Here is a 22,784-nt window from a genome sequence, read left to right on the forward strand (position 1 = left end):
TGAAAATCTGTGTGGATTGCACAGCTAATCTAATTTTTGCACAGAGTGTTGTTCCTATGTACTTCAGATATACAAGTGTGACAATGAGACCTGTCCACGGCCCGGCTGCTACCGGTCGTGTTCCAGCTCAAAGGAGGACTCGTTCCCTTGTGACAGACTTGGCTGTGCAGGACGGTTCCGCTTACTTAGGTGACAGTGCAGATTTTCTTGATAATCATCTGTCAGTGTCTCTATACCTTTACAGTGTGGAAGGGTTTATATTGGTGTTCTTACAGTCACTAGATGGGCTGGTTTATCTGTTATAAGTTCGTGGAGCAAACTAGTTCCACATTTCTCAAGCTATTAAAGTGAAAACATAATATCATGAGTAGATGTTCATGATACTTTCTGAATACCCACATTCTTCAGTTGAACACTGCTGATATGGCAGTGTACAGTATTAGTCTCTTTAGTGATAGAGTTCCCATTATCTACAGGAATGTTTAGACAGGGCAACATGGCGTGTAAAATATTGGAGGGGGGGGGGGGGGGGGGGGGGGGAGCTGGTAATGGAGAAGTTTTGCAAGTCTCTGAACATAATTCACTATCATCCAGACAAATTCCAGTCCTCTTGTTACAAAGTATTAAGTTGTTATGTTTAGTATTTGCAAACTTAAATTTAAATTGTATATAGAGAGTAATTTATTAGTCCCCTATCGGTTTCACCGGAGACCGAAGGGGACTTATGGTTTTGTCTCCGTCCGTCAGTCTGTCCGTCACACTTTTCTGGATCCTGCAATAACTTTAAAAGTTCTTAATATTTTTTCATGAAACTTGGAATATGGATAGATGGCAATGTGGACATTATGCACATCATTTCATTTTGTTCCTACGTCAAAAATTGTGGTTTCTATGGCAACAAATAGACTAGAAATAGTGCTGAAAATGGTGTTTTTTTCTGGATCCTGCGATAACTTTAAAAGTTCTTAATATTTTTTCATAAAACTTGGAATATGGATAGATGGCAATGTGGACATTATGCACGTCATTTCATTTTGTTCCTACGTCAAAAATTGTGGTTGCTATGGCAACAAATAGACTAAAAATAGTGCTGAAAATGGTGTTTTTTTCTGGATCCTGCGATAACTTAAAAAGTTCTTAATATTTTTTCATGAAACTTAGAATATGGATAGATGGCAATGTGGACATTATGCACGTCATTTCATATTGTTCCTACATCATAAATTGTGGTTGCTATGGCAACAAATAGACTAGAAATAGTGCTGAAAATGGTGTTTTTTTTTGGATCCTGCGATAACTTTAAAAGTTCTATATATTTTTTCATGAAACTTGGAACATGGATAGATGGCAATATGACATTATGCACGTCATTTCATTTTGTTCCTACGTCAAAAATTGTGGTTGCTATGGCAACAAATAGACTAGAAATAGTGCTGAAAATGGTGTTTTTTTCTGGATCCTGCGATAACTTTAAAAGTTCTATATATTTTTTCATGAAACTTGGAATATGGATAGATGGCAATGTTGACATTATGCACGTCATTTCATTTTGTTCCTACGTCAAAAATTGTGGTTGCTATGGCAACAAATAGACTAGAAATAGTGCTGAAAATGGTGTTTTTTTTCTGGATCCTGCGATAACTTTAAAAGTTCTTAATATTTTTTCATGAAACTTGGAACATGGATGGATAGATGGCAATATGGACATTATGCACGTCATTTCCTTTTGTTCCTACGTCAAAAATTGTGTTTGCTATGGAAACAAATAAAAAAAATATTCTGACAATGGTGATGAAATTTCTGACAATGGTGGAGCCGGTAGGGGACTTTTTATGTCCCCCACTATAGTAGTGGGGGACATATTGTTTTTGCCCTGTCTGTTGGTCTGTTGGTTGGTTGGTTGGTTTGCTCCAACTTTAACATTTGCAATAACTTTTGCAATATTGAAGATAGCAACTTGATATTTGGCATGCATATGTATCTCATTGAGCTGCACATTTTGAGTGGTTGAAAGGTCAAGGTCATCCTTCAAGGTCAACAGGTCAAATATATGGGTCAAAATCACTCATTTAATGTACACTTTTGCAGTATTTAATATTCAAGATAGCAACTTGATATTTGGCATGCATGTGTATCTCATGGAGCTGCACATTTTGAGTGGTGAAAGGTCAAGGTCAAGGTCATCCTCCAAGGTCAGATGTCAAATATATGTGGCCAAAATCACTCATTTTATGAGTACTTTTGCAATATTGAAGATAGCAACTTGATATTTGGCATGCATGTGTATCTCATGGAGCTGCACATTTTGAGTGGTGAAAGGTCAAGGTCAAGGTCATCCTTCAAGGTCAGAGGTCAAATATATGTGGCCCAAATCGCTAATTTTATGAATACTTTTGCAATATTGAAGATAGCAACTTGATATTTGGCATGCATGTGTATCTTATGGAGCTGCACATTTTTAGTGGTGAAAGGTCAAGATCATCCTTCAAGGTCAAATATATGGGTCAAAATTTCTCATGTAATGTCACTTCTGCAATATTGAAGCTAGCAATTTTATATTTGAAATGCATGTATATCTCATGGAGCTGCACATTTTGAGTGGTGAAGGGTCAAGGTCATCCTACACGGTCAAACGTCATATAGGGGGACATTGTGTTTCACAAACACATCTTGTATTGCTTGGCAATAGTCTTGTTTTTATTCACATGACATTATTTCAATGTTTCATTTAAATATTAATAAAAGATTACAGTCACTTGCAATTATTTCTGTATGAGGTAAAGGTAGTTTTTGTGCCCATTTTTCGAAGAAAAGGTGGCATATAGTGATCGGACTGTCCGTCTGTCTGTCTTTCCGTCACACTTTGCGATTAGGTTTCGAAAAATGCTCATAACTTCTATGTCCCTTGAGATATAACCTTCATATTAAGTATGCATGTGTATATGGACAAGCCCTTTCCATACGCATAAACATTTTTACCCCTGTGACCTTGACCTTGAACTTAGGGTCCGCGTTTAGGTTTCGAAATCTGCGTTTAAAATGTCGAAAAATGCTCATAACTTCTATGTCCCTTGAGATATAACCTTCATATTTGGTATGCATGTGTATATGGACAAGGCCTTTCCATACGTACACAAATTTTTACCACTGTAACCTTGACCTTGAAGTTAGGGTCCGAGTTTAGGTTTCGAAATCTGCGTTTAGGTTTCGAAAAATGCTCATAACTTCTATGTCCCTTGAGATATAACCTTCATATTAAGTATGCATGTGTATATGGACAAGGCCTTCCATACGCACACAAATTTTTACCCCTGTGACCTTGACCCTGAAGTGAGGGTCCGCGTTTAGGTTTCGAAATCTGTGTTTAGGTTTTGAAAAATGCTCATAACTTCTATGTCCTTTGAGATATAACCTTCATATTTGGTATGCATGTGTATATGGACAAGGCTTTTCCATACGCACACAAAGTTTGACCCCTGTGACCTTGACCTTGAAGTGAGGGTCCGCGTTTAGGTTTCGAAATCTGTGTTTAGGTTTTGAAAAAAGCTTATAACTTGTATCTAGCGTTTATAGGGGGCATAAGTCATCCTATGGTGACAGCTCTTGTTTAGGTATGTTTTTTTTCTCATTCTGTACACTTGACCTGCTCAACCTAGTGTATGCAAAACATGCTATGATGAAGCATGTCAAGCCCTAAATCACAGAACCCATGATTGTACACTTGGCAGTAAAAACCATAGGCTTGAAAACATAGTTTGAAAAGCAGTATATAAATACTCTGTGATTTTGTTGGAGGATCAGACTCATACATTTTGTTGAGCAAACTACTTCAATATTTCTCAGATAAAAGCATGTATGTCATATTCATGAAGTGTGGATTTACAAGAGACTTGCAATGCTTTCTGATTCACAAAGTCTTGAGTTATTTCCCCTTGAACATAGCTGACGAAAATTGTACACTGGGTATCTTAGTTGCTATTGTAACAAATCTTTTTATACCCCGGTTTGAAAGATCCGGGTATATTGTTTTTGGCCTGTCTGTCTGTCTGTCATTATGTCAGTCAACTTTTATAACTTTTTCTATATTGAAGATAGCAACTTCATATTTGGCATGCATGTGTATCTCATGGAGCTGCACATTTTGAGAGGTGAAAAATAAAGGTTCAGGTCATCCTTCAAGGTCAAAGGTCAAATATCATTGTTTTTTTCTTTCCTCTTTCCTAAAACTTTAACCTTCGTTAAAGTTTGGTCATAACTTTTTGAATATTGAAGATAGCAACTTGATGTTTGGCATGCATGTATATGTATCTCATGGAGCTGCACGTTTTGAGTTGTGAAAGGTAAAGGTCATCCTTCAAGGTCAAAGGTCAAATTTTTGGCTTCAAAGCGGTGCAATAGGGGGCATTGTGTTTCTGACAAACACATCTCTTGTTTGATTTGTCAAAACAAAGAAAAACGTTGTAAAAACTGTAGAAGTCACATTTCATGCCCAATCTTCATGTAACTTTGTCAAAATGTTTGTCTTAATGATATCTTGGTTGAGTACAAAAGTGGTTCGGATCCGTTGAAAAACATGGCCGCCAGTGGGCGGGGCAGTTTTCCTTATTTGGCTATAGAGAAACCTTGTAAACACTCTAGAAGTCACAATTTTTGCCCAATCATCATGAAAGTTGGTCAAAACATTGGTTCAATTGATGTCTCGGATGAGTTCGAAAATGGTCGAGATCGATGAAAAAACATGGCCGCCAGTGGGCGGGGCATTTTTAACCAGGTTTTCGGAAGGAAAAAACTGGTTATTAGATTGGCGAATGCGGGCGGGCTGGCGGGCTGGCTGGCGGGCGGGCGGAACAAGCTTGTCCGGGCCATAACTATGTCGTTCATTGTCAGATTTTAAAATCATTTGGCACATTTGTTTACCATCATTGGACAGTGTGTCGCGCGAAATAATTACGTCAATATCTCCAAGGTCAAGGTCACACTTTGAGTTCAAAGGTCAAAAATGGCCATAAATGAGCTTGTCCTGGCCATAACTATGTCATTCATTGTGAGATTTTAAAATCATTTGGCACATTTGTTCACCATCATGGGACGGTGTGTCGCGTGAAATAATTACGTCGATATCTCCAAGGTCAAGGTCACACTTTGAGTTCAAAGGTCAAAAATGGCCATAAATGAGCTTGTCCTGGCCATAACTATGTCATTCATTGTGAGATTTTAAAATCATTTGGCACATTTGTTCACCATCATGGGACGGTGTGTCGCATGAAAGAATCACGTCAATATCTCCAATGTCAAGGTCGCCACGACTTAAAATAGATTTTTTTAAAAAAACAAACTTACAAAGGGGGTTAATTTTGTTTGTTCATTTCAAAAGTTCAGTTTGAGTTTTCTTCTTTTATCAGATTTTTTTTCACAATGAAAACCTGGTTTTGTGACAATTTTATCCCTTGTTCTCTATATGTTTATAGTGGCTGTTTTCCCTATTTGGCTATAGAGAAACCTTGTAAACACTCTAGAAGTCACAATTTTTGCCCAATCATCATGAAAGTTGGTCAAAACATTGGTTTTATTGATATCTTGGACGAATTTAAAAATGGTCGGGATCAGTGAAAAAACATGGCCGCCAGTGGGCGTGGCATTTTTCTCTATATGTATATAGTGAAAACGTGAACACAGTAGAAGTCACATTTTTGGCCCAATTTTCATGAAATTTGCTCAGAACATTTGTTTCCTTGATACGAGAGTTGAGTTCAAAAATGGTTCCGGTCGGTCCGTCCGTCCACCAGATGGTTTCCGGATGATAACTCAAGGATCATGAAACTTCATAGGTATATTGATCATGACTCGCAGATGACCCCTATTGATTTACAGGTCACAAGGTCCCATGTCACGGTGACCCGAAATAGTAAAATGGTTTCCAGATGATAACTCAAGAACACTTATGCCTAGGATCATGAAACTTCATAGGTACATTCATCATGACTCGAAGATGACCCCTATTGATTTTCAGGTCACGAGGTCAAAGGTCAAGGTCACGGTGACCTGAAATAGTAAAATGGTTTCTGGATGATAACTCAAGAACGCTTATGCATAGGATCATGAAACTTCATAGGTACAATGATCATGACTCGCAGATGACCCCTATTGATTATCAGGTCACTTGGTCAAAGGTCAAGGTCACAGTGCCAAAAAACGTATTCACACAATGGCTGTCTAGTTCACGGTGACTCAACTTAGAAAAATGGTTTCCGGATGATAACTCAAGAATGCTTACGCCTTGGATCATGAAACTTCATAGGTACATTGATCATGACTTGCAGATGTAATAATGATGAAACTTGACCAGGATGTTTGTCTGGACAATATCTAGGTCAAGTTTTACATTTGGTAAAGATTGAATGAACCGACTCCTCTCAGGTGAGCGAACTAGGGCCATCTTGGCCCTCTTGTTTAACATTAGATAATACAAAAAAGAAAGTAATTTTGTTGATTTTTAAAAAGTAGGTAATACAATAAAAATAAATCAAACAAGAAATCAGCTGAAATCAATCGTAATGCTGACTTATGTTTTGCAGACACGTCTCATTTGTGGACTGCCCCGGCCACGACATTCTCATGGCCACCATGTTGAACGGAGCAGCAGTCATGGACGCAGCATTATTACTGATTGGTAGGTTGGTTTTTGTAGTTCATGTAGTCTTGAAATGAGCCTCTTTCAGGGAAAACTAGGCATATGCAGTCCACACAGGCTGATTAGGGACAAAACTTTCCTCCTTTGCTGGGTATACATTTAAAAGGGACTTTCTTAAAATATTTTTTTTCCATAAAAGCGGGAAGTAAAAGAAGTCGGCAAAGGCTAATCTGGGATGATGACACTTTAGACTTATCCAATAAACCTTTACCACTTAGATACATATTTTGACGCATGTGTAGTCCCTTATAAAGTTGAATTTAATAAAAGACCTTTCTCACTAGATTCAAGTCTTAAAGGCTTCATTGGCAACCCTTAGATGCTGATGGGCAGCAAACAGCATAAAACCTGAACAGTCTACGAATTACTCGCAGGCTGTTCTGGTTTTATGCTGTTTGCACATAGCCATTTTCACTTTGCTTCTGAGTGGGATAGGTTTATCCTATGGATGCAAGAGGTTACAAAAATCAGTAACCGGTTAACCTTTTGCCGTAACCGGTTATTAACCGGTTAACCGAAACGCTTTAGGTAGTTTCAATGTTAGAGTACATAAAAATGTCATACTGCTCGAACCGCTCTATAAAAACGAAAGTAATTTCTAATTTGAGATCGCTTGCGTCATTATTTTTTATTGGGCCGCTTATATTACGTTCGTTTCATATCGCTCACAAAAAGGTGTGTTTCTTTGTTAATTATGTTTCCATTTTTAAAGCTCAAATTGACCTTATATTAACATGTTTTTTTCCTTTCTGGTTGACGTAAAGAGGGTCATGTGTTTCAACGAATCCGCATCTCTCTTTATTGGATAATTGCATATTTTCAATTATTTTGTTATTTGCATTTTAGCGTCTTTAGCCGAATTATTATCGTTTAATCTTCATTTTACATTTAAATGTGGGTAAAATAAAGAGCACAAATTCAGATTCTGAGTTAATTTTTTATTCACAGTTTCTAGTTCTGTCTGCAGAATAAATCAGTGATACACTGCAAACAGTGAAAATCAATCGGACAGTTCAAACAAAACACCACATATACAAGTATTTGCACAACATACAAAGCACAACATTGTTCATTTGGTCAAGAAAATGACCTTGTCAACAAGCTTGTGGCTGATGCGGTTGCGAGCCTTTGTAACAAGACGCCCTGTTTTGGAGAACACTCGCTCCGATGGCACGGATGTCGATGGCACGGACAACAGCTTCTGGGCGACATGCGCTATTGTTGGGAAACGTTGTCTGTGTTCACACCACCACACCAACGGGTCGCCATCGGATTCACAATTCACCCGCATGTACGCATCCAACTCATCTTCATGGTTTGTAGCCTCTGTCGGGGATGTGATCAGGAAGCTGAACCTTGGCCTTTTAGTCGGAGGCTGCTGACTATCATCTCTGGTATGAACACGTAGTGGTACCTCCTCCATCATTCCTTCGAGTGCTGTATGCGTCTTATTCTTCAGTTCCGGTGTCAGGAAGTTAAGGCGCTTGTACCGGATATCAAGTTGGGATGTTACCACTGGTATGCTTGCGGCCGTCTCAGACTCGTGAGGCCGGAAACGGCGTTTAAACTCGTCCCGGAGTGTCTCCTTCACGCGACTTATCAACGCACTATGTGACTCGAGCAGCCCAGGCTGTTAATGAGCAATCCACAAACAACGGGATATATCTCGGATGACGAGACATGCGTGTCGGAACACATGTTATTTGTTGCCTCTGTGAGATCTTGCAACGCAGACGCAACGTCTCCGGCAATCTCCCACTCAGCGTCGGTCAGCAGGAGACCCCTGTCACGCTTCCCTGTTTGGTGTGGGTTGAGTAGGATGTCGGTAACAACACGACGCTGCTCCACAAGGCGTTGCAACATCATCTGCGACGAATTCTAGCGCGTCGGAACATCCTGAATTAGGTCATGGTCAGGAAGTTGCATGACAACACGTCGCGATCGCAGCTCTGCTGTCATGGTTGTGGAGTGCCGGAAGTGGCCGACGATCTTTCGTGCTCTCGACATCACGTCTGCTACTGACGGAATGTCCATGACCGGCTTCACGCACAACTGAAGGGTGTGTGCGAAACAAGGGAGGTCCTGCCAGTCCGGACACAGACGGCCGGCTAAGTCCATATTTCTGGCATTGTCGTGAACACATGCTACAACACGTCCCTTCAGACCAAACTCATCCACACAGTCCTTAAGGCGAATAGCAAGGTTTTCGCCGGTGTGTCGCTCTGGCATAGCACGGGTCATAAGTATGCGCGACTCCATTGACCAGTCTTCTTTGATGTAGTGTGCGGTTACTGTGAGGTATGCCTCTGTGGCATTGGATGTCCAGGAGTCAGTTGTGAGAGCGACAGACGTGCTTCCTTGAAGACTGGACAGCAGAGACTTTTTTGCGTCATCATACTGCTGGTCAATGCGCGCCCTGACGGTTGTTCGAGAAGGCACCTCGTACTGCGGATTCAGAAGTTGCATCAGATGACGAAAACTCTCGTGTTCCACGATTTTCATGGGCACGTATGCCTGGAACACAAAATTTGCAAGGGCCTGGTTGATCGTCTCGCTCGACGAAGGACGGGGGGCAAAAACCTGGTGTAACGTCTGTTGCTTTGCCACATCCAGACTGGCCTTGTTGTTGTCAACGGACGGATGCTTAAATTTTATATGATTTCGCAGATTTGAGGTGCCGCCATGCAGTTGAATTGTTGCACTGCATTACAGACAAGATGCAGTGCTCTTGTCTGCCGATTTTCTGAAGTTTTTCCATACCTCGGACGGTAATGGTGGCATCGTTGGTGACGTAAATTACAATAATGATAGTAATTTCTCAGAAGCAAATACGACGTTTACTCGACAAGATTTTAACTACGAATGCATTTATTCAGAAAATTGTTTCTTATAAAACACGGTATTTTCGCGAGCAATCATTGTTGGATATTGGTTAACAAAACATCAAAAAAAGCCGTGCATTGTCTAAACTGTTTTTTATCGCGAGTTCGATAAACGTGTCAATTACGTCTTCGCTAATAGCCCCCACTCCCCGCAGTTCGCTAGTTAAATTTTCGCGAGTCAAACAAAACAATGGTGCCAATTATCAAAACGTACCCCTATTTGTTAATATAAAGGTATTGATTTATTGCTTTATTGCTGTGTTTGTTGACACGTTATTTATTACCGTCGACTGTGCGGCATGTTGTTTTAACTAGTCGCCAGCGCAATTTGGCAGTATGTCACGCGAAAAAAGTAAAAACGTTCAAGTTATTCGATGAAAAAAAAACATAACCAAATATATTTTTCAAGGTTAACCTTTTGCCGAAAATGTAACCGGTTAACTGGTCGTTCGGTAGGTTAACCGGTTAACCGGTTAACCTCTTGCATCCCTAGTTTATCCCATTTGGCCGAAAACAAGGCCCAATTTGAAGTTATTTGCAATCAGTTAGCTAGCAGTTTTCTTATTTACAAGCCTTGAATAATTGTGTAAAGCAAGTTACAAGCATGTCTGCACATTTATGAGATAATTAGCAAGGCCTGACTAACATAAAACCTGCTCTTATACTCCTGAATGTATTCATTTAATGGATATACATGAGGAGGAGGTCAAGAGCCTTTGGCCCCTAAAATGTGTGATGTGCCCCTAGAATTTCTGAGTCTTCTCTATGTCCTCTTGACAAGACAAACTGGAAGAACAAACGTGGGCAACTGAATTTAACATGTTAGTAAATATAAGATCTTAAATCACAATGTACATAGGGCTTCCCAAAATAAAGGGGTATGGTGGAATAACCTTTCTATTTAAAAAATCCAGTTAATTTCTTAGTTTCAAACTGAAGGTAAGGATTAAGGAAAAGTCTACGCATTTGCCTTTGAATACTGGCAATACCCCATTAAATTAGAAAAAGTCCTTGACATTTTTTGGTGTTGACCAAGTTGATGAGTGGCGGGACCATAAAGAAGCAGGGCGCAGCACCTTGCAATTTTACTCTAGGTATATCCGTATAATGAGGATGTATTTTTCCCATTTCCAGCGGGTAACGAGTCATGTCCACAGCCCCAGACATCGGAGCACCTGGCGGCCGTAGAGATCATGAAGCTGAAGCACATTCTGATCCTGCAGAACAAGATTGACCTGGTGAAGGAGAGTCAGGCCAAGGAACAGTACGGACAGATCCTTGCATTTGTTAAAGGTAAGGCTGCTTACAAGTGGCGTTCTGGGAAATCTGGGCTTGTGTATGGCTTACCTTGACAAAATTCTTATTTTCTGATCAGTGAACTTAAAATTAATACTTGAACTGAATTTTTCACGTCACACGGGCCAGTAGTCCTTATATTTTTAATTGGACCTGTGTTTTTAGCTCACCTGAGCACAATGTGTTGATGGTGAGCTTTTGTGATCGCCATTTCTGTCATGCGGCTTCAACATTTGCCTTGTTAACACTTTAGAAACCATATTTATTGTCCGATCTTAATGAAATTTGGTCAGAAGATATGTCCCAATGATATCTTGGATGAGTTTAACAATGGTTCCAGTTGGTTGAAAAATGTTGCCGTCAGGTGGTGGGCATTTTTCCAAATATGGCTATATTAAAACCTTGTTAACACTCTAGAGGCCACATTTATTGTCAGATCTTCATGTAACTTGGTTAGAAAAAATATCTTGGACAAGTTAGTAAATCGTTCCAGCCGGTAATTTTTCCTTATATGGCTGTAGTAAAACCTTGTTAACATTTATTGTCAAATCTTCATGAAATTTTGTTTTGGATGAGTTTTAAAAGGTTCTTCTTGTTGAAAAACAGCAGCGAAATCTCTCCGCATTTTACACTGGTAGGTTCTGCCTAAGCATTTTTAAGACGAGCGATATAATTATCTGTCGTTTTCCAATCTTCCAATTAAAATCGGTTTCATAAAATGTGTTTGGTATTTCGTATGCAAATGGCGCCGTTGTGAAGCGAAAATTAAGATTATTCATAATTGAAATGACAAATATCAATCGAATTAACGACTGACATCATATAGTTTGATAGGAATAATGAAATGTGTTTGTCAACGAAAAAGACTACGTTTTAGATACAAGAAACACCTATTTTGTTTAGAAATGTGCACAGTGAATTTGTGTCACGGAAACCAGTGTTTCTGTTTGCAAATAGGGAGTTCAGTCTACTCGTGAAGTAAAACAATTTAGAAGAGGATCTTTCGAACATGGAAATAGACAAACATGATTTGATTGATATGATAGTGGATCTGTGTATAATCAGATTCATATGCATATTCTGCTTTATTATGTTTGTCACGCTGTTCAGTTAATTGAAATAGAATTGAACTAAAGATGTGAAATGCAAGATATTGAAAGGTAAACAAATTATATATATTCATTTAACTCAGTTTAATACATCATTAACACAAGAAGAACACTCAAGTGTGTTTGTTTATATTTAGTCCATTAACCTTGTTTGTATATAACATTTTATAAAAAAAATTGTATTTTTTTGTTTGTTTTCAACAAATGGTTAGTATTATTCTTTTATGTTAACATTCCCAAAATTCTTGTTTTATTATAGGCCCTATTTATAAAAAAAAAAATTGAATGACATCATTTTATGATTTATAAACAGATTGCAAAAAATATTTTTTCAAGATAAACTTAACAACAAATTGTTACATTGAAATTAAGTTATTTTGATATTCAGTAGCAAAAAAGTAAGGAGAATCCAACTTAAAAAAGATGTATCTATTAAAAGTATATTCTACCAATGCCGTGAACAATCCTTGTTTATAACATGACTGCCGCTAAGTCTATTACTAGCAACCTATCAGAGAATAGGTCAGATACCTTATTTCAATATATGGCAATCCTAGTATTTTTCAAAATCAAACATGACAGGTAACCAATGTCAGATGGAAAAAGTAAAGGAAAGTTAGGTCAAGCTAATTGTTTGTCATGATATCTCTTTAAACCTCACGCCATATGCAAGTAGTGTTGCCATGATCGCTACATCTTGATGAATTATAATTCAATTTTTTGTCTCATAAACATTTACTTTGTTTAACAAACAAACTCTACAAAGTTATCAATCCTACTGCCTTTCGGTACCTCATGAACCTGAAAAACTCGTAACTTTATGTTTCCTCAGGCAAATATCTTCTTTCAGGGTTTTTTTTTACTAAGAAAGTGACCCACAAAGAAATGTTTTTTTTTCTTTTGGGAAGTCGACACTTATCCAATTTGTACCATGTACAACGATCTCTCTCTCTCTCTCTCTCTCTCCCGACGAACACTCAAATCTGGGAATCCCAGTGATTCTATATATAGCTCTTAAATTACGTCATGGAAACCGGGCATCTAATCGTATTATTCATGTGACTATTTTACTGGATTCTGGTCTTGCGCGAGAAGGGTGTTTCGTCAATTAATTACCGGAAACCAGTTGAGTTTTCATCCGGGTTATGTGAAAGCCAATATATAAACGTTAAAGCAGAAAAAGTCTCACAATTGGCGTTCATACACGAACAAAATAAAACGTTCGGACTCGGAAAATATTAATTGCGTTGACGCATTTTTTAAGAATGAATCATCAAAAACCGTTGAAACCCAGCAGGATACGGAGGTACATGTAATCAACATCGATTAATACTGTCGGATTATTGTGAAAGTGAAAGTAGACAATCGGCAGCTGCCGCACCTTTCCCTTCCAATACTGTAGCAGATCTAGATCGTCAACCCATTCATCATGAAATTGAAATCATAATTTTGACATCGTTCCCCGGCCCCAGTTGAAAACATTTCCCATTATTAGATCTACACCTGCAACTTTATTTAGGACTTTGACTTTAATATCATACATGTTCATGTGTTTAAGAACAAAAAGGTCAGAGACATGCCTGTTTTTCTAAAAAAAAACTGAAGTCTGTAGGTGAGTTATAGACATTGAAATTAACAGTTTTTATTTTTTCCCCAAATATGTCTCTTTCGCGCTCGATTTTCCCCTTTTACCCAGCGTCCAGCGTCTTCCCCTTTTTCTAAAAAAACCCCCTGTCTTTGTACAATAAACAACTTCTTCACCACATTAACAATCCTGCTACACTCACTAATGCCTCAAGAATGAAGTAAAGTTCAGGTGATCTACGTCATTAGGTATTTTGCATATGTCATGAACTATATAAGTAACAGAAACTTTGAAACCTACAAACACTTTTTGGAATTTTGAAAAAGATTTATGATTGAATGAAGGAATTTTCATTAATCTTGTAGAACATGCGTAGATTTGATCTTCAGCATCTAAAAATATGTGAAATAGAAAGAACGACAATATCTTTTGGAGAGATAAATGTACCTACGTTATAAGCAAAGGACCTGTGCGACAATTCCCGGACTTTTTAGTTAACACCGTAGTAACGTTTTCCATATATAAAAAATGCTCACCCTTCCAACTTTAAGCGCCCAGTGGGACGAGGGATAGAAAGAGAAAGTCACTTGCTTGAGTACATTTCAACTCATGCGCATTGCACGCTTTTTTCGCAAAAAAAAAACAGTGGAGCGATACAGGGCCACCATGGCCCTCTTGTTTCTAATATGGCTATATTAAAACCTTGTTTACCTTCTAAAAGTCACATTTATAGTTCAATCTACAAGAATCTTTGTCATTTGTTCTTATTATATCTTGAGCTGCACAGAGAACAGGTCAGTTCCTTTGTACCTCAGGTGAGCGACTTTGGGCCTTTAAGGCCCTCTTGTTTTTGCTAGCAAGTACGTTTGCACTGAGTGTTTTTATACCCCCATTACCATTGGTATTGGGGGCTATACAGGAGTCACTTTGTCGGTCGGTCTGTCTGTCTGTCCCGAAATTTCATCCGATCTTCACCAAACTTGGTCAGAAGTTGTATCTAGATGATGTCTAGGTCAAGTTTGAATATGGGTCATGCCAGGTTAAAAACTAGGTCACGGGGTCACTGAGTGTGTTTTAAACTGAAAGTTTGTCCGGACCATAACTATGTCATTTATCGTTAGATTTTAAAATGACTTGGTACATTTGTTCACCGTTGTGGAACGGTGTGTTGTATGAAAAAAGTACGTCGATATCTCAAAGGTCAAGGTCACTCTTGGAGTTCAAAGGTAAAATGCTTGTCCGGGCCATAACTTTGTCATTTATTGAGATATTTTTAAATCATTTGGCAAATTTGTTCACCATCATTGGACGGTGTGTCGCGTGAAAGAATTACGTCAATATCTCCAAGGTCAAGGTCACACTTTGAGTTCAACGATCATAAATGAGCTTGTCCGGACCATAACTATGTCATTCATTGTAAGATTTTAAAATCATTTGGCACATCTGTTCACCATCATTGGACAGTGTGTTGCGCGAAAGTATTACGTCGATATCTCCAAGGTCAAGGTAACACTTAAAGTTCAATGGTCAAAAATGGCCATAAATGACCTTGTCCGGGCCATAACTATGTTGTTCATTGTGAGAATTTAAAATCATTTGGTACATTTGTTCACCATCGTTGGACGGTGTGTCGCTCGAAAGAATTACGTTGATATCTCCAAAGTCAAGGTCACAATTGGAGTTCAAAGGTCAAAATGGCCATAAATGAGCTTGTCCGGCCAGAACTATGTCGTTCATTGTGAGATTTTAAAATCATTTTGCACATATGTTCACCATCAAAAATGGCCATAAATGAGCTTGTCCGGGCCATAACTATGTAGTTTATTGTGAGATTTTAAATTCATTTGGCTCTTTTGTTTACCATTATTGGACGGTGTATCACGTAAAAGAATTACGTCGATATCTCCAAGGTCAAGGTCACACTTTTAGTTCAAAGGTCAAAAATTGCAATAAATGATCTTGTCTAGGCCTTAACTTTGTCATTCATTGTGAGATTTAAAAATGACTCCGTGCATTAATTTTGTTTACAGTCATTGGTTGGCGTGTCATGTGAAAGAATTCAAGAGTTCAAAGGTCAAAATGGCTATAAATGATAATGGCATAATATTTCTAAAAAATCGCCATAAATTAGATTCTCTTGTTTTGTGAAGACAGCATGAAAAATAGTCTGTGTCAATGCGGAATGTGGGGGTATACTTCACGTCTGTGACAAGGCTCTAGTTAATATTATATTAACAAAGGTTCAAGTTATTGAGCTTAGTTGGGACATGAAATTAATATTTCAATTTTGTTTGTATCTTTTTATGCTCCCCTTAAAAAAAAAATTGGGGGAACATATAGTCGCCACTTCGTCTGTCCGTCCTTCCGTGTGTCTGTGTGTCCGTCCGTGCACAATTTTTGTCCGGGCAATTTCTCAGCAACTAATCACCGGATTTCAATTCAACTTTATGGGAAGCTTCACTTCCAAGAGAAAATGTGCATATTATCAGCGGGTTCTGGTCGGATGATTTTTCACAGAGTTATGGCCCTTAGAAATTTTCCATTAACTGTACATATAGTGCAATTCTTGTCCGGGCTATTTCTTAGCAACTAATGACCGGAATTCAATGAAACTTTATGGGAAGCTTCACCACTAAGAGGAGATGTCCATATTATCAGCGGGTTCTGGTCGGATGATTTTTCACAGAGTTATGGCCCTTTGAAATTTTCCATTAACTCTTCATATAGTGCAATTCTTGTCCGGGCTATTTCTCAGCAACTAATGACCGGAATTCAATTAAACTTTATAGGAAGCTTCACTACCAAGAGGAGATGTGCATTTTATCAGCGGGTTCTTGTCGGATGATTTTTCACAAAGTTATGGCCCTTTGAAATTTTATATAAAAATATTCTTGTCCCCCAAACTACTGTGCCCTCAAGACGTTTCGTTTTATCTTAATATATAGTGCAATATTGTGACAAATAAAACCTTTGGGGAGCATCACCCGTCTCCGAAGGTTTCTTGTTAATTTTTGTTATCTTTAATTGTTAATTTTAGGAAGTTGTTTGGGGGAATTTTTTTTTTTTTGAGATTGGATATTGGGATGAATTTCGGTCCCAAATTTGACAAAAACAATAAATAAAACACTGCACTAGGATGCATGATTCTAATTCGACTGAGCTAAACTTAAATTAGTAGATTACCGTTCCAGGTACAATAGCCGAAGGTGCACCAGTGATACCTATCTCTGCCCAGCTCAAGTACAACATAGATGTCGTGTGTGAGTACATCACCAAGAAAATACCAGTGCCTGTCAGAGACTTCACCTCCAAACCTAGACTTATAGGTGAGACTTGCAGATATATGGGGCTCACTCTAGACTTATAGGTGAGACTTGCAGATATATGGGGCTCACTCTAGACTTATAGGTGAGACTTGCAGATATATGGGGCTCACTCTAGACTTATAGGTGAGACTTGCAGATATATGGGGCTCACTCTAGACTTATAGGTGAGACTTGCAGATATATGGGGCTCACTCTAGACTTATAGGTGAGACTTGCAGATATATGGGGCTCACTCTAGACTTATAGGTGAGACTTGCAGATATATGGGGCTCACTCTAGACTTATAGGTGAGACTTGCAGATATATGGGGCTCACTCTGCCTAGACTTATAGGTGAGACTTGCAGATATATGGGGCTCACTCTGGGCGCAACAGGGCTTAATGCATGTGCTTACGGTGTCGATCCAGATCAGCCTGTGCAGTACAGACAGGCTTATCAGGTTCAACAGTTTCCGCCAAACTAGATTTTCTTTAAGAATTGACTTGCATCAAACAAAAAATTCAATAAAAGCAGAAAGTTTTGTACCTGATGAGCCTGTGATGTCTGAACTGGCTAATCTGGAACATTATTTTACGCTCTATTTTCCAGGGCTACGTTTCTTTGTCTAGGTTGTTTAAATAGTGGCTAACATATCATTAACCTGTATGCAAATTGAGATCACTCAGTTTTTATTGTTGTTTAAGTAAATTTGTCCAGGGCTTTGAAATCGATCTGTTGAGTTAATTATACCCGCCTCTGTTACGATGTTATGGGCGCTGCACATGTATAATGGAACACAATGAACTTATGTTGGTCAGACCGTCCATTTGTCAGGAAATACAAACTTGTTCTCTGGTGTTTTCCTAAATAAGTCACATACAACATTCAAATTTAAAGATAGTGTTCTTTATGATGTGAAGCTGTGCATATTCTTATGGTTTGAATTGATGCATGTGCGATTGTTATTTTCCTTCATTAGAAATAACAAAAGGTATGCCCCTTTTTTGCTCACCTGAGCACAACGTGCTCATGGTGAGCTTTTGTCATTGCCTTTTGTCTGTTGTCCGTCGTGCGTCGACAACATTACATATATGCCTTGTGAACACTCTAGTGGCTACATTTATTGTCTGATCTTCATGAAATTTGGTCAGAACATATGTCCCATTGATACCTCGACTGAGTTCGAAACTTGGTCATGCTGGGTCATAAACTAGGTCACTAGGTCAAAAAAACAAAAACCTTGTGAACACTGTAGAAGTCAGATTTGATGCCCAATCTTCATGTAACTTTGTCAAAATGTTTGTCGAAATGATATGTTGGTTGAGTTCAAAAATGGTTCCGGTCCGTTGAAAAACATGGCCGCCAGTGGGCGGGGCAGTATTCCTTATATGGCTTTACAGAAACCTTGTGAACACTCTAGAAGTCACAATTTTTGCCCAATCATCATGAAACTTGGTCAAAACATTGGTTTCATTGATTACTCAGAAGAGTTCAAAAATGGTCCAGATCGGTGAAAAAACATGGCCGCCAGGGGGCAGGTCAGTTTTCCTTATATGGCTATAGTAAAACCTTGTTAACACTCTAGAGGCCACATTTATTGTTCAATTTTCATGAAATTTGGTCAGAAGATTGGTCTGTATGATATCTAGGATAAGTTCGAAATTGGTTATGGTTGCTTGAAAAACATGGCTGCCAAGGGGCTGGGCATTTTTCCTTATATGGCTAAATATGGCTATAGTAAAACCTTGTTAACACTCTAGAGGCCACATTTATTGTCCAATCTTTGTGAAATTTGTTCAGAAGATTGGTCTCAATGATATCTTTGATGAGTTCAAAAATGGTCACGTTTGCTTGAAAAACATGGCTGCCAAAGGGCGGGGCATTTTTAGCTCATCTATTTTTTGAAAAAAAATTATGAGCTATTGTCATACCTTGGCGTCGGCGTTGGCGTCCGGTTAAGTTTTGCGTTTAGGTCCACTTTTCTCAGAAAGTATCAATGCTATTGCATTCAAACTTGGTACACTTACTTACCATCATGAGAGGACTGGGCAGGCAAAGGTAGATAACACTGGCGTGCATTTTGACAGAATTATGTGCCCTTTTTATACTTAGAAAATTGAAAATTTTGGTTAACTTTTGCGTTTAGGTCCACTTTTCTCAGAAAGTATCAATGCTATTGCATTCAAACTTGGAACACTAACTTACTATCATGAGGGGACTGGGCAGGCAAAGTTAGATAACTCTGGCGTAAATTTTGACAGAATTATGTGCCCTTTTTATACTTAGAAAATTGAAAATTTTGGTTAAGTTTTGTGTTTAGGTCCATTTTATTCCGTAAGTATCAAAGCTATTGCTTTCATACTTGCAACACTTACTAACTATCATAAGGGGACTGTGCAGGCAAAGTAATGTAACTCTGACTGGCATTTTGACAGAATTATGGGCCCTTTTTATACTTAGAAAATTGAAAATTTGGTTAAGTTTTGTGTTTAGGTCCACTTTATTCCTACAGTATCAAAGCTATTGCTTTCATACTTGCAACACTTATTAACTATCATAAGGGGACTTTGCAGGCAAAGTTATGTAAATCTGACTGGCATTTGGGCAGAATTATGGGCCCTTTATACTTAGAAAATTAAAAATTTTGTTAAGTTTTGTGTTTTGGTCCACTTTACCCCTAAAGTATCATAGATATTGCTTTCATACTTGGAACACTCGCAAACTATCATAAGGGTACAGTAAAAGGACAAGTTGCATAACTCTGGTTGTCATTTTTACGGAATTATGGCCCTTTTTGGACTAAGTAACTTTGAATATATGGTTAAATTTTGTGTTTCGATCCACTTTACTTCTTAACTATCAAGGCTATTGCTTTCAAACTTCAAATACTTTCATGCTATCATGAGGTTACTGTACAAGGCAAGTTGAATTTTACCTTGACCTTTGAATGACCTTGACTCTCAAGGTCAAATTATTAAATTTTGCTTAAATTGCCATAACTTCTTTATTTATGATTAGATTTGATTGATACTTTGACAAAACTACTCTTACCTTACATACCACAATAGACTCCACCCAAACCATCCCCCGTGCCCTCCCCCCCCCCCCCCCCCCCCCCCCCCCCCCCCCGAACCCCCCCCCTATTTTTTTTTTTTTTTAAGATCATCTCACAAATGACCACCACACCCTCACACTATACCCCCACCCCACCCCCCCCCAAATTATTTTTTTTTGAAACCGATAAAAAACACAAATATTTATTGTATGTTTGAAATACCGTCCAACCATCGCACTCAAGAATCCCCCCACCCCCCACCCGAATCCCCCCCCCCCCTAATTTTTTTTTTTTTTTTTTTAAGATCATCTCACAAATGACCACCACACCCCTCACACTATACCCCCCCACCCCACCTCCACCTCAAATTTCATTTTTTTTTAATGGTTAAACCACCCCCCCCCCCCCCCCCCCCCCCCCCGATTTTTTTTTTTTTTGCATTTTTTTTCCCCATTTTTGGAAAATAATGTAATAAATGTCCACATTCCCATGCTATACACCCCTCTTCACTCCAACCCTCCCTCCTTTGTGATTGAAAATGAGAGTCCCTTCACCTTTAAAAAGAAATAGATGAGCGGTCTGCACCCGCAAGGCGGTGCTCTTGTTCCTTTTATGGCTATAGTAAAATCTTGTTAACACTCTAGAGGCCACATTTATTGTTCGATCTTCATGAGACTTGGTCAGAAGATTCATCCCAATAATATATTGGATGAATTAAAAAATGATGCCGATTGGTTGAAAAACATGGCCGCCTGGGGGCGGGGCATTTTTCCTTATATGGCTATAGTAAAACCTTGTTAACACTCTAGAGGCCACATTTATTTTCCGATCTTCATGAAACTTGGTCAGAAGATTTGTCCTAATGATATCTTGGATGAGTTCGAAAATGGTTTCGGTTGCTTAAATAATATGGCCACCAGGGGACTGAGCATTTTTCCTAATATAGCTATATAACATGCTTTAGTAAAACCTTGTTAACACTCTAGAGGCCACATTTATTGTCCGATCATCATGAAACTTGGTCAGATGATTTGTCCCAATGATATCTTGGATGAGTTTGAAAATGGTTCCTGTTGGTGGAAAAACAAGGCTGCTTATATGGACTTATGAATCTTCATGAAACTTTGTCAGTATATTTGTTTAAATGATATCTTGGATGTGTATGAAAATGATTCTGGTCTGTTGAAAAACATTGCTTCCAGGGTGTTCACTAGTCATGAAACATGGTAAGAACATTTTGTTCTAATGACATCTTGGGCTGCACAGAACAGGTAAGTTCCTTTGAATCTCAGGTGAGCAACCTTGGACCTTTCAGGCCCTCTTGTTTAACTCAATTTTTTTTAGCTCACCTGATTGCTCAGGTGAGCTTTTGTGACAGGTCTTTGTCCATCCGTCCGTCTGTTAACATTTGTTCGTAAACACTCTAGAGGCCACATTTATTGTCCCATCTTCATGAAACTTGGTCAGAAACTTCGTCCCAATGAAATCTCGGTTGAGTTCAAAACTGGGTCGTGCCGGGTCAAAAACTAGGTCACTAGGTCAAAAAAAAGAAAAAACTTGTAAACACTGTAGAAGTCACATTTCATGCCCAATCTTCATGTAACTTTGTCAAAATGTTTGTCCTAATGATATGTTGGTTGAGTTCAAAAGTGTTTCCGGTCCGTTGAAAAACAAGGCCGCCAGTGGGCATGGCAGTTTTCCTTATTTGGCTATAGAGAAACCTTGTAAACACTCAGGAAGTCACAATTTTTGCCCAATCATCATGAAAGTTGGTCAAAACATTGGTTTTATTGATTTCTCGGACGAGTTCGAAAATGGTCCAGATCGGTGAAAAAACATGGCTGCCTGTGGGCGGGGCATTTTTCTCTATATGTATAGAGTGAAAACATGTCAACACTCTAGAAGTCACATTTTTGGCCCAATTTTCATGAAATTTTGTCTGAACATTTGTTTCCTAGATATGAGAATTGAGTTCGAAAATGGTTCTAGTCCGTTGACAAACATGGCTGCCAGGGTGGGGGCACAATTTTCTTATATTTATATAGTAAAAAAGCTTGTGACCCAATCATCATGAAACTTTGTGAAAATATTGGTTTTATTTATATCTCAGATGAGTTTGAAAATGGTCCCAATCGGTAAAAAAACATGGCCGCCAGGGGGGGGCAGTTTTCCTTATATGACTATAGAGAAACCTTATGAACACTCTAGAAGTCATATTTTTTGCTTAATCATCGTGAAACTTAGTCAATACATTGGTTTTATTAATATCTCGGATAAGATGGAAAATGGCTCAGATCAGTGAAAAAAACATACTTTTTAGCTCGCATAATTGCTCAGGTGAGGTTTTAGCATTGGTCTTTGTCCCCCGTCCGTCCACATTTGGTTTGTAAACACTCTAGCATTCACATTTCTCAAGCATTCTTTATCAAAGTTGCTTATAAGCTATACGGCCACCAGATCTCGGTCACGTTTGATAATGAGCAAAATCGCATAATAAATGACAAATTATTGCCCTTAGATTGTCAAAATTTTCATTATATTATACAAAATCCCTGAAAACATTCTAGAGGAGGTCACAATTTTGTTTCAGATTTTATGAATCTTGGTCATAATATTTATATTTGTAAGCAAAGTTTGATGTTTGGTCATTAGGGGTCAAAATATAGGTCACCAGGTCAAATCTTACAGAAACCTTGTAAACACTCCATATGCCAGAGTTTTGGCTTAATAATGATGTAACTTGACCAGGATGTTTGACTGGACAATATCTAGGTAAAGTTTGACATTTGGTAAAGATTGAATGAACTGACACCTCTCAGGTGAGCGAACTAGGGCCATCTTGGCCCTCTTTGTTTCATCAA

General features: G+C 38.5%; 1 protein-coding gene across 1 annotated transcript in view; it reads left to right on the top strand.

The window, feature by feature from the left end:
• Positions 1–22,784, top strand: part of LOC127850219 (eukaryotic translation initiation factor 2 subunit 3, Y-linked-like) — a 34,231-nt gene that overhangs the window by 4,392 nt on the left and 7,055 nt on the right. Inside the window, exons 5-8 of the mRNA XM_052383089.1 lie at positions 68–189; positions 6,576–6,670; positions 10,708–10,866; positions 16,755–16,889. Coding sequence (XP_052239049.1) covers positions 68–189; positions 6,576–6,670; positions 10,708–10,866; positions 16,755–16,889 — 511 coding nt within the window. The remainder of the gene's footprint in view (positions 1–67; positions 190–6,575; positions 6,671–10,707; positions 10,867–16,754; positions 16,890–22,784) is intronic.

The sequence above is a fragment of the Dreissena polymorpha genome, chromosome 11, assembly GCF_020536995.1.
Source record: "Dreissena polymorpha isolate Duluth1 chromosome 11, UMN_Dpol_1.0, whole genome shotgun sequence".
NCBI classification, from domain to species: domain Eukaryota; kingdom Metazoa; phylum Mollusca; class Bivalvia; order Myida; family Dreissenidae; genus Dreissena; species Dreissena polymorpha.